Below are 12606 nucleotides of genomic sequence, written 5' to 3'. Positions count from 1 at the left end.
TTCCCCTGACAATCAAAAGAAAAATGATTTCTTGCATAAAGAAAAATTAAGCAATTTTAATTGATTATATAATATTAATGTAATATTAAAACATTTTAAATAAAGATATGCATAGACACATACTGTGTTATTTACAAGTCAGATTCACAAATATTGAAATCAATTAGACCCACTATATGAATTTATCGCCCTCTATAGTAAACATAGAATTTTACATTTGTTCACGCATACTTCCAATCCAATATATATGTGACCCTGGACCATAAAACCAGTCATAGATTTATACATCATCTGAAAGCTGAATAAATAAGATTTCCAGGGATGTATGGTTTGCTAGGACAGAGCAATATTTGGCAGAGATACAACTATTTGAGAATCTGAGGGTGCAAAAAAAATCTAAATATTGAGAAAATCACCTTTAAAGTTGTCCAAATGAAGTCTTTAGCAATGCATATTACTAATTAGAAATTAAGTTTTGATGTTTATGGTAGGGAAATTACAAAATATCTTCATGGAACATGATATTTGCTTAATATCCTAATGATTTTTGGCATAAAAGAAAAATCGATCATTTTGACCTATACAGTGTAGCTATTGCTACAAATAAACCCGTGCTACTTGTGACTGCTTTAGTGCTCCAGGGTCACATATGGGCTTTGTCTCGAAACCTAGTGGGCATTTGCGTATCAGGCATCATCAGACTCCATCGGGGGGCATTTAAATTTCTAGGGGGGGCACAAATCACAGATCATTACTGCTGACAGAAATATTATTTTTTAATATAATAGCGTTTGTTCTTTTTAATATAAAATAACCTTATTTTAATAATTGAATTAATTATTTCCATTATTATTAATTAGGCCTATACTATTTTTACTGAGTGATTCCCAAACACTTTGCTGAAAGCGCCTCGGTCGAATCACTTCCCTAAAAATTCTAGAGTGGATCTAGATGTTGCAACAACGCAGCCCGTGGCTTTTAAGTGTCTTGAGCCTAAACACAAAAGTGAGGGGTGTTTCTCTGCGCCGTCTGTCGGTCACTGGAGAGGCGCGCGGTCACCGGTGCATTTCAGCGGAACACCGAGCGCAGGATGGCCGAGACTCACGGCGAGATCAGCGGCCACGACTGCCGGCGACCGGCTCCGGTACAGACCTTCAACCACAGATCCTCCAAGTGGGTCAGTTTGAACGTCGGTGGCACGTATTTTCTGACCACCAGACAGACTCTCTGCCGGGATCCCAAATCGTTCCTGTCCCGGCTGTGCCAAACGGAGCCAGACCTCGATTCTGATAAAGTAACTACAGTTTGATTTATTTAATTTAGAGACCATTTCGCTAGTTGTACTGTGGTGGATAACATATGTTATTTATTTAGCTGATGTATAAGTAATTTATAAAGAATGGCTGGCAAAATCTTGCAGAATCTGTGTAACGAGCCTCTGTAAAACCTATTTCATTTTAAGATGAAATAATATTATAAAACTATTATATTGACTTTATTTAGGCAACTTAATTGTGAAAATATTATGTAATTTTATTTATACAAACCTATTGTTAGCCAATGTCAGATACTGTTATAATTAATATATGAACATTAATATAAAAGTGCATCTATTATAATTTATAAACAATGTAAAGAATCTGTAATGTAAACAATATATGTATTTTTTAATACTTTTTAAATTATTCACAAGACAAACTATCTCTATTTTGAGGAGTTTCTTTAAAATGGGTCATGAGTATGAAGCTGTGTCTGGCTGTTATTGAACATCATAAGTTCATAATGGCTTATACTGTTGTATAGAGTTATTTGTATTGTTTCTATGGTAGTTTGGGGCTTGTCCAGATGGCTGTTTTCGTCTATAGATGTTTTCCTGTTGGATGGACAAGAACAAGCACACTTCTACCGTCCGCTCACCCCTCCTCTCCCATTAGTCCCAGAACAAGGTCTCTTCTGTTCCTCTCTGAGTGTTCATGGCTGGGAAGACGTGCGGCTGGATTGTGGCACCTTGTTTGTCCGTGGCATCCTGGGGTGGCCGTGCAATGACATCATCAGCACATCTGCCCCAGTTTTGCCTTGTAATCTGGACACAATCCTGCTTATGACACCTGAGCTGTGTCAGAGATCAGGGTGGAAGGTGGAAGATCACTGTCGGAGGTTTCAAGTGAAGGCTTCTGATGTCTTAAACTGTTCCCAAAAATATTAGAATCTGTATTTTGCTGCCAAAATATCCATTGAAAATAAATAGCTAAACAACCTAAAAATGTGCATTATGTGCACTGAGAAAAAATTGGTGTAAAACAATTTTCACTCAGAAATTTCCTAATAAATTACAAATTAATTCACTAAATTAATTTAGACATTTTCAAGTAGCCTAGAAAAACTGAAATTGTATTTTCAACTTTGAAAAATCCTTTTTTACAATGTGGTTACAGCTAAATCAATTGGTTTTATTTAAGTAAAAATAGTAGAAGAGTATTATTTAATCTGGCAAACTTCAACAAATCGTTGTTAAAAAACTTAGCAATTATCTCATAATAATATCCAGAGATAATTATGAAGTTAAATATTTGTATTTTGATTCTTTTGTAAAAGTAAAAGTATGTACCGACCGGCCCAGATGACTGTCTCCACCAATGGCGTTGGGTTGGGGGCGGGGCTACATGTTAGTTCAACCAATGCCAGATGGGGGAGGGGCAATGTTTGGGAAACTTGTTTGAAACTAATTATTTTTGTGTTATTTTGTTTGGAAGATGACAAATCTTACGCACTTCCACTTTAAATCTTGTCATATAATGATTATTTAAAGTGCATGTTTGTGATATCATTGTACTGTAACAAAAATAAAAATCATGTCATTTGCACAGCGCATGTCACATTGCTCCGGCTGTCTCACCTCCTCTCATCTCTCAAATCTCAGGCGGTTATCTCAAAATAACCCTAATCCAGAATAATCCTGCTCTCTAGGGGCTTTAACCCTGTAAAGAGCAGGAGTCTCTAAGGCTCTGGGAAATCACTCCATGCTGTTTGTGCCCCAGATTTGATAAAAGGGTGATTTCAGACACACACACTGTTCCAGGTTCGGTTTGAATCGTCCTGGTTGAAGGCCCATACCTTTATATTTTATGACTGTGGCCTGCGTGCCATTACAGACAGAGCTGCCGAGTCCCACAAGCGCACGTACACGCGCACAACACATTAATGTTTTAACTCACTTTCCTCTAATGCTTCTCTTCACTCGCACGCTATGCTGAAATAAAAAAAATGTGATGCTGTTTTTGGAATAATAGTGAGAACTTGATTTTCACTTATATGGGCCATTCTACAGAATTGAAAAAAAGTGTCTTTTTCCCAAAATATTAGTATGTGTGCAAATTGTATGATATCCAAGGTACACATTTCTAATTGTGCAGTTAATTCTCATATTGTATTTTCAGAAAGTCTATTTGTCCTCTCGCCAAATGTGTCACTACCGAAACACAGTCATAATAATTTAATTAGAAGGGTTGTATTGACCTATTAAGATTTTGCTTACATCTACATTGTCAATATATATTTTTGCTATTTTATTAAAATAAAAATTTTCTGAGGTAAATCAATAAAATAAAATACATTTTGAACAATATTTCAAGTGTAATTTTTGAGATTTGTTGTATTCTGAATCAAATATTTATTTGTAAAAGGCAAAACGTTGATCATACCGATTTCAAGGATTCATTTGAATATACATTGAACCAAAAACTATAATAACATCTTAGTTGATAATTCATATGCCATGTTTCAGTAGTGACTGCACATTTTCGGTAGTGACAGTAATGCTTTGGTAGCGATCACGGCACATTACAGAATTTTAACTCGCATACCACAACCCAAATTCCGGAAATGTTGTTTTTAAAAAAAAAAAAAAATTAATAAAATGAAAGCTAAAAGACTTTCAAATCACATGAGCCAATATTTTATTCACAATAGAACACAGATAACACACGAGACATCCCTTTTATAGCTAATCATGTTACAGACCTGATGTCAGTTAACTTAATTAGCTGCTAGATGTTCTCCCAGCTGAATCTTTTCAAAATTTCTTGCTTTTTCAGCCCTTTGTTGCTCCCGTGCCAACTATTTTGAGACCTGTAGCAGGCATGAAATTTGAAATGAGCTCATTTTGTGCATAAAATTGTAAAATTTCTCAGTGTAAACATTTGTTTTGTTATCTATGTTCTATAGTGAATAAAATATTGTGATTTGAAATTCGTTTAGTTTTCATTTTATTGCAATATAAAGAAACGTCCCAACATTTCCGGAATTCGGGATGTAAAACACTACTAAAACATACTAAATTGTATGTAATTGTATAAAACTGTATTTCCCCCAAATATGAGAATTATGTGTTCCCCCAAAGCAATGACGACATGTTTCGATTGTGACTTTTTCAGTAGTGCCGTAGTGCCAATTTAATGGGATGATACCCCCAAAAAAACTAAAAATTCTACCAAATGTTTTAGATACATTTGAACCTAGCTCAAAGATGCTAATCAGCACATGGTTAGCTAGCACAGTTCTGAACAGTTGTACAAATATAAAAACTAAATGTTAGGGAATAACTCCCAAAAGATGTGCTTAATTGCAGAAAAAAAGGTGCTAGGTAGTGACGTTCTGTTACACATAGATTTTCAGACTTTTGAAAACAATTTCCCTCAAAATGAAGAGACTTATCTATTGACACCTTGTAGCAATGAGAGAGGGGGACACAGGAATATTTCCTGATCATAAATGTAGGGGTGTAGTAAAAATCAGTCTCGGCCAATGGACTAAAACACACTGTTTTGGTAGTGACATGAAAAATTTGGAACACAGTTTTTTACACAAATTTTCATAATTTACAAAGAAAAAAATAAAAATATATATATATACATTTTTTTATTTTTTTATTTTAAAAGTATTTAATACTTTTTAAAAGAACAATGGGAAAAAAATACAAAAATGATTTCAATATCATTTTCATAAGTTGAAATTTATGGGCTAGGGTTCAAGACACCCACCTCCCAATTGAAAGTACCTAATAAATGATGATTTTGTATATATTAAGCTTTTTAATATTTTAAATATTATTGTGGGTTTCAAAAGATAATAGAAGGCTCTTGGTAAATATCTAATATTTAAATACTTAAATGCTTTTTGATTGTGTGACAGCAGTTTGGACCAATTCTGTAGAATGGCGCTTATATAATATGTATATATATAAAACATTTTCTTTCTCTGTCTGTTGATTTCTACTGTAGGATGAGTCCGGGGCGTATTTGATTGACAGGGATCCCATGTATTTTGGGCCTGTGCTGAATTACCTGAGACATGGGAAGCTGGTCCTGAACATGAACCTGACGGAGGAGGGTACGGCACACATCCACAGTCAAACTGACTCGACTGAGACTGTGATCGCTGCTGTGTAGCTTTCATTCTGTTTGTGTGTGTGTGTGTGTGTGTGTGTGTGTCTCAGGAGCTCTCGAAGAGGCCGAGTTTTACAACATCACATCATTAATAAAACTCATCAAAGAAAAGATCAGTGAAAGAGAAGCCAAGACGACACACGTAAGGAAGCAGGAACACACAATTCACTCTGACACTTACACTGAAAGATTTATTTTTAGATCCTTTTGTCAAAGCAGACTTTAAACTGAGATACGCTACTGTAGTCAATTCACTGTTATTTTTAGTAATATTTTTATACTTAGAGTTTTTATTAATGCCTTAGTTCAGTTTCTTATTTTAGTCTAGTTTTCAGTGATTTGATGTGCTTTTGACATTTTTATTTTTTTGTATGAATATTGCTATTTGTTTAATTTATTTTTTAGTTTTAGTTTTTATTTCCATTTATCAATTTTAGGGCTTCAACTTAAACTTATTTCAGCTCATTACCAACATTTTCTCCATTTAATATTTATATTTAATTTTATTTCAGTGAACAAAAATATTTTTAATAGTTTTAGTTAATGATTAAAACTCTGGTGATTCATCATAACCAGACCATATAACATAATAATGAATTGATGTCAAATGATTTATTCTTGGTTCAGGGAAAGTGACTGAATTCTGATTGTTTTAGCTGCTAGAAACTTTGGCTAACATTGTACATTATACTTTTACTTCATGGAGCAAAATATGTCCCTTATTTTTAAAACAATAAAACTACATGCAGTAATTTGCAATAGCAAGAATTTATTCTAACTAAACTACATTACACATAAAATGACATTTAACTCGAAATATTCAATATACAGAGGTCTTGGATAATATTTCAAACCTTAAGACACTTAAAAATGTATAATGGACTTATGTAGCAAATCCACGTGCCTTCAGGCATGCATATAAATTAAATTAAATTTATATTGAAATGACCTATTATTTATTTGCATGTAGCGTGTAAATGAAAGGCAGATGTTTTACATATTTCACCATCCTCATCTCTGCTTTTAGACGCCGGTCAAGCATGTTTACAGAGTGTTGCAGTGTCAAGAGGAAGAACTTACTCAGATGGTCTCGACCATGTCAGACGGATGGAAGTTTGAGCAGGTAAATCGAACCCGGCTTTAGATCATCTGATCATTCCAGCTCCACAACAATCAGAACTGCTCCCGCCGGTTCAGCTGACCTGCGGTGTGTGATGCAGGCCCTGCCTTACGCTCTGATTGGTTGTTGCAGCTTGTCAGTGTATGTTATGGGCGGGCCCAGAAGTCAGAGTTTTTCCTGATTGTGTCTCGAGAGGTGAAGGGGGAGGAGTCAAGCCAAACTCACCCCGCCCACAGTGGAGAGGTGTGTCCAACGATCCCCCGTCCTCCCACTAACCACTGCATGCAGTCTCAAGTTTGATTTTCATTGCAATGGTCACATTGAATGCTGTCGCCTGCGTGGATGTTGGTGATTCACACATGTTCTGCTTGTTTATAATTGTTCACGTGTTTTTAACAAGGTCAGAGTCTTTGCATTCAAATGCATTCCCGAGCATGTTGACAAATTAAGTGCACCATTTTGTATTTTTGTTAAAGGGATTGTTCACCTAAAATTACCATTTCAAAACCCTTTATTATGCATATCATTATTAAGATATTTTGCACAATTTTCACATGGTTCCTGTTCAGTGAAAACGAATGGGAACCAATACAGTCAAGCTTCAAAATGAGGAAAAAAACGTTGAAAAAAATTCATTTAGAATCACAAATAGCTCTGGAATCACATTTTTGTTAATATTTAAAATATGCCAAATGTCATGTTTCCATGGCCAGTTGTCACTGAAGTCAAACTCCAATGAGAGTTAAGGCAGGGGAAATGTTTCCAGTGTCACACAATCATGAGCATTTTAAGGTGGACTGTCGCTTTAAAGGAGTTGTTCACTCCAAAAAGAAAATATACTGAACGTGTACACTACACTGGTCATCCACGATGTACAGGTACATCTCAAAAAATTAGAATATCATGAAAAAGGTCAATATTTTCTGTCACTCATTTCAGAAAGTGAAACCCATATATTATATAGATTCATTACACATAGAGTGAAATATTTCAAGCCTTTATTTCTTGACATTTTGATGATTAGGGCTTACAGATAATGAAAACCCAAAATTCAGTGTCTCCGAAAATTAGAATATTACATAAGATCAATAAAAAAAGGATATTTTAACAGAAATGTCAGGCTTCTGAAAAGTATGTTCATTTCTATGCACTCAATACTTTGCATGAATTACTGCATCAATGTGGCGTGGCATGGAGACAATCAGCCTGTGGCACTGCTCAGGTGGTATGGAAGCCCAGGTTGCTTTGATAGTGGCTTCAGGTCATCTGCATTGTTGGGTCTGGTGTCTCTCATCTTCCTCTTGACAATACCCCATAGATTCTCTATGGGGTTCAGGTCAGGCGAGTTTGCTGGCCAATCAAGCACAGTAACACCATGGTCATTGAACCAGCTTTTGGTACCTTTGGCAGTGTGGGCAGGTGCCAAGTCCTGCTGGAAAATGAAATCAGCATCTCCATAAAGCTTGTCAGCAGAAGGAAGCATGAAGTGCTCTAAAATGTCCTGGCTGCGTTGACTGTGGACTTCAGAAAACACAGTGGACCAACACCAGCAGATGACATGGCAGCCCAAATCATCTCTGACTGTGGAAACTTCACACTGGACTTCAACATGGATTCTGTGCCTCTCCACTCTTCCTCCAGACTCTGGGACCTTGATTTCCAAATGAAATGCAAAATTTACTTTCATCTGAAAAGAGGACTTTGGAGCACTGAGCAACAGTCCAGTTCTTTTTCTCCACAGCCCAGGTAAGACGCTTCTGACGTTGTCTCTGGTTCAGAAGTGGCTTGGTAGCCCTTTTCCTGAAGACGTCTGAGCGTGGAGACTCTTGATGCACTGACTCCAGCTTCAGTCCACTCCTTGTGAAGCTCTCCCAAGTGTTTGAATCAGCTTTGCTTGACAGTATTCTCAAGCTTGCGGTCATCCTTGTTGCTTGTGCACGGTTTCCTACCCAAATTCTTCCTTCCAGTCAACTTTGCATTTAATATGCTTTGATACAGCACTCTGTAAACAGCCACAGCTTTCAGTAATGACCCTCTGTGACTTACCCTCTTTGTGGAGGCCATCAATGTTCGTCTGGATCATCGGCAAGTCAGCAGTCTTCTCCATTATTGTGGTTTCAAAGAACAAGAGATACCCAGAATTTATACTGTAGGGATGGTCATTTATTGAAACTCAAATATTCTAATATTTTGAGATACTGATTTTTTTACTTTCATGAGCTGTAAGCTCTAATCATCAAAATTAAAACAAAAAACTTTTGAAATGTTTTACTTTACATGCAATGAATCTAAAATATATGAAAGTTTCACTTTTTGAAATAAGTTACAAGAAAAAATGAACTTTTTCACGATATTCTATTTTTTTGAGACGTACCTGTAGGTGAGTTTGTTTATTCATCAGAACAGATTTGCAGAAATTTAATATTCCATCACTTGCTCAGCAATGGATGCTCTGCAGTGAATGGGTGCCGTCAGAATGAGAGTCTAAACAGTTGATAAAAACATCACAATAATCCACACCACTCCAGTCCATCAGTTAATGTGAAGCAGAAAGCTGCATGTTTGTAAGAAACAAATTCATCATTAAGATGCTTTTAACTTTAAACTTTGACTTGAAGTCCATAATGCATATAAACGCTTCCTCCAGTGAAAAAGGCCATCCCCTGTTATTCTCTCACATCAAAATCCACCGGTTTAGACTGTGTTGGACTGTTTTTTTCCCCTTGTAAATGGTGTTTGCATATTTCATATTTAAGTTGGTAGCAACTGTCTAAATTTAATGATAGATTTGTTTCTGACAAACATGCTGCTTTTTGATGGACTGGAGTGGTGTGGATTATTGTGATGTTTTTATCAGCTGTTTGGACTCTCATTCTGACGGCACCCATTCACTGCAAAGGATCCATTGGTGAGCAAGTGATGTAATGCTACATTTCTCCAAATCTGTTCTGATGAGGAAACAAACTCATCTACATCTTGGATGGATTGAGAGTGAGCAAGCATTCAGTAAATTTTCATTTTTGAGTGAACTATTGTTTAACCATCTATAGTCACTCACTGAGAACAGTTGCTAAACTCTGTCTGTTCCTCTCCATTTTCTTTCTCATTCATGTTTTGTGTAGTTGGTCAATATCGGATCCTCCTATAACTATGGTAACGAAGATCAGGCGGAGTTCTTGTGTGTTGTTTCTAAGGAACTGCACAACCAATCATACAGCAGCAACACTCAACCCAGTGAGAAAGCCAAGGTATGTTCTAAACGGATTACTAGCATACTGCATACTTACCGTTCACAATTCTGGGGGTCAGTAAGATTTTTGTTAAAGAAATTAATACTTTTATTTTGCAAAGACATGTTAAAATGATCAAAAGTGACAGTAAAATACATTCATAATGCTACAAAAAATTTCTATTTCCAGTAAATGCTGTTTTTATTAAGTTTCCATTTATCAAAGAAAATTGAAAAATCAATGTATCACGGTTTCCATAAAAATATGAAGCAGCACAACAATCGGAAATGTTTCTTGAGCAGCAAATCAGCTCATTAGAATGATTTCAGAAGGATCATGTGACACTGAAGACTGGAGTAATTCAGTTTTGATCACAGGAATAAACAACATTTTAAATATTCAAATAGAAAACAGTCATTTTAAATTGTAATACTATTTCACAATATATGTAAGCTATGTCATATTTCAACTAAATGCATCTTTGGTGATTTTAGTGTATTTTTGATCAAATAAATGCAGCTTTGGTGAGCAGAAGAATCTTACAGACCCCAAACTTTTGAAATGTAGTGTACATACTATAATTCTTCAGCAATAGTATGAATACTGTGTTATTCAAAACATGGCTGTGGTGTTTTAGGGTATTGGTGACAGTAGATTAGTGCAGATTAGTAATCTTTTGTTGTATTATGTAAATCCTCTGCTGTTTTCCCTCAGATTCTACAGGAACGCGGTTCTAGAATATGATCATCTAGAGCTCCCACGGTTTGAGACACATCAGCTGTTTCTAGAACACTCCATGAGCTTGTTCTCTTCACGCCTCGAGAGCACTGGACACCTGATGCACGCAAGCAGCACGTGAAGAGCATGTCCACTGCACTCCAGGCTTTACGGTGCCTGTTTATCTGGGATGGGTTTGTTTTGATCTCCATGGATTCAGAGACAGGATCTGGAGAGCTGGACCAATGTCAGTCTCAGGGAACCAAAGGAAATGGACAGGTCACTCTGAATCACTGCCCAGCTCTTACCACAATCAATACAGTGGACAATCATGGATATACAGTGGGGTCCAAAAGGGAGAATACTTCAATTTGGCATTTAAAACGAATGCTTTTCTTTACAAATCTCCTTTTTACTTTAATCAATAACATGAACAAAACCTGATGGTTATGTACTCCTGAGCGTCTGTACAAAGAGTCACATGATCAATGTCATTTGATTAGACACAGATATAGTACATAATATAAAATATTATGTCACTACTTAAAAAGAGAAAATTATTTGAACTCTTTTTGCAAAGGTTTAAATAAATAAATAAATAAAAATCCTCTTTTTTGTGGTCTCAGACTTTCGGACCCTACTGTCCTATGATTTATATACGCAACAAAAGCGATTTTGAAAATCAGTGCAAATTTGGTAATAGCACCATGGTTGAGCACAAATTTTAATGCAAGATTTTAGTGCTGAGAAATATTTCTTAATGTTGAGATTTTAGCTACACTACCATTCAAAAATCTGGGGTTGGTAAGATTTTTTAATATTTTTGTTTAAGTATAGTCTGCATTTATTTGATCAAAAAAGCAGTAATATTGTGAAATTTGATTACAATTAACTGTCACATGATTTGCTCAGTTTGATATCTAGAATGCTTTTATAACATTATAAATGTCTTTACTGTTGCTTTTGATCAATTTATTGTGTCCTTGCTGAGTAAAAAAAAAATTCTAGAAAAAAAATCTTACTGAGCCCAAAGTTTTGAATGATTTTTTTACTCCTTTTAATGTGAAAATTATTGCTTTTGCACTACTGCTATTGTTATTATTATTATTATTATCCATGCAATATTTCAGAGGTATCAGTGAACTGCTGTTTAGAAATGTGTTAGTTTATATTATTACTGAATACTTGGCTGGACCTTAAAGGGAGGGAGCTTTTCTGTCTGTCAGCCAAGAGGAGAGACAGGATGTGAAGCATTTAAATGACACTTTGCCTGTCCTGATCTTGCACATTTTGGTATATCCTATAAGGCAGCAGCGTATGCATTTAAAGTGACTTTTGAAAGTGCTAACATCTAAACCTGTACTGCAAAATCACTGTAGCGACACACATCCACACACTTTTAAAATATAAAGCATTTTTAACAAATAGTCACATGTCTGTGAGCTTTTTACTGCCATTTTGGCAAAAGTAAAAAAAGAACACTATATATTATAAATCCTTTTTAATTGGAATAAAATAAACTTTAAAATCTGAATTAGCAACTAAGCTGAAGCACTTAAATTACTCATAAAGCTAAATAGAAATATTACCAACTAATAACAAATGACAAGTATTGAGCAAAATGACTAAAATTAAATAAAAATAAAAGCTAATATTAACAAATAACACTGATTTGAAATTCACGAGGCCAATATATTTACAAACATTACTCGTTTTATGTCATTTCATTTAACATATTCTATCAAGCTCACTCAATTCTATATTCACAGCTACACCGTGTGATGATAAAAAAAAATTAGTTTACAAAAATAAATAAAGTAAAATTAAATAAAAATGTTGTAACCAAACAGTTGCGGGTCCCTATTGATTCCATAGTATGGAAAAAAATATATAAGTTAATAGGAACTGACGTATATTTTTTTATAGCTGGGAAACAGTATAAACGAAACCATGATAATTATGCCTCACTTCTGTAGTCTTTGTTTACACTGTATGTTGACTTCAGCAAAATCTATGAAGAAAGCAATGAGAGCGCAAAAAACACAAAACAACTACTTGTATTAATTTTTTTTTTTTTATGGTTAGTAAACCTGCC

The 12606-nt window shown here is 35.2% G+C and overlaps 1 protein-coding gene across 2 annotated transcripts; it reads left to right on the top strand.

Moving 5' to 3' along the window:
* Window positions 1-1044: 1044 nt before the first annotated feature.
* Window positions 1045-11930, top strand: LOC306864893 (BTB/POZ domain-containing protein KCTD5-like). 2 transcript variants are annotated; one of them, XM_079409177.1, is made up of 7 exons: window positions 1045-1294; window positions 5280-5388; window positions 5495-5586; window positions 6472-6567; window positions 6697-6807; window positions 9687-9812; window positions 10509-11930. In XM_079409177.1, the coding sequence occupies exons 1-7, from the start codon at window positions 1091-1093 to the stop codon at window positions 10536-10538; spliced, it is 768 nt and encodes a 255-aa protein (XP_079265303.1). In that variant the 5' UTR covers window positions 1045-1090; the 3' UTR covers window positions 10539-11930. The 2 variants fall into 2 exon arrangements, with proteins under 2 accessions (XP_079265303.1, XP_079265302.1); XM_079409176.1 differs by lacking the exon at window positions 6697-6807.
* The last annotated feature ends 676 nt before the right edge of the window (window positions 11931-12606 follow it).

The sequence above is a fragment of the Barbus barbus genome (genome assembly GCF_936440315.1).
Source record: "Barbus barbus genome assembly, chromosome: 46".
Classification (NCBI taxonomy): Eukaryota; Metazoa; Chordata; class Actinopteri; order Cypriniformes; family Cyprinidae; genus Barbus; species Barbus barbus.
Note: the sequence above shows the minus strand (reverse complement) of the source record. Positions and strands in the feature narration are given on the sequence as shown.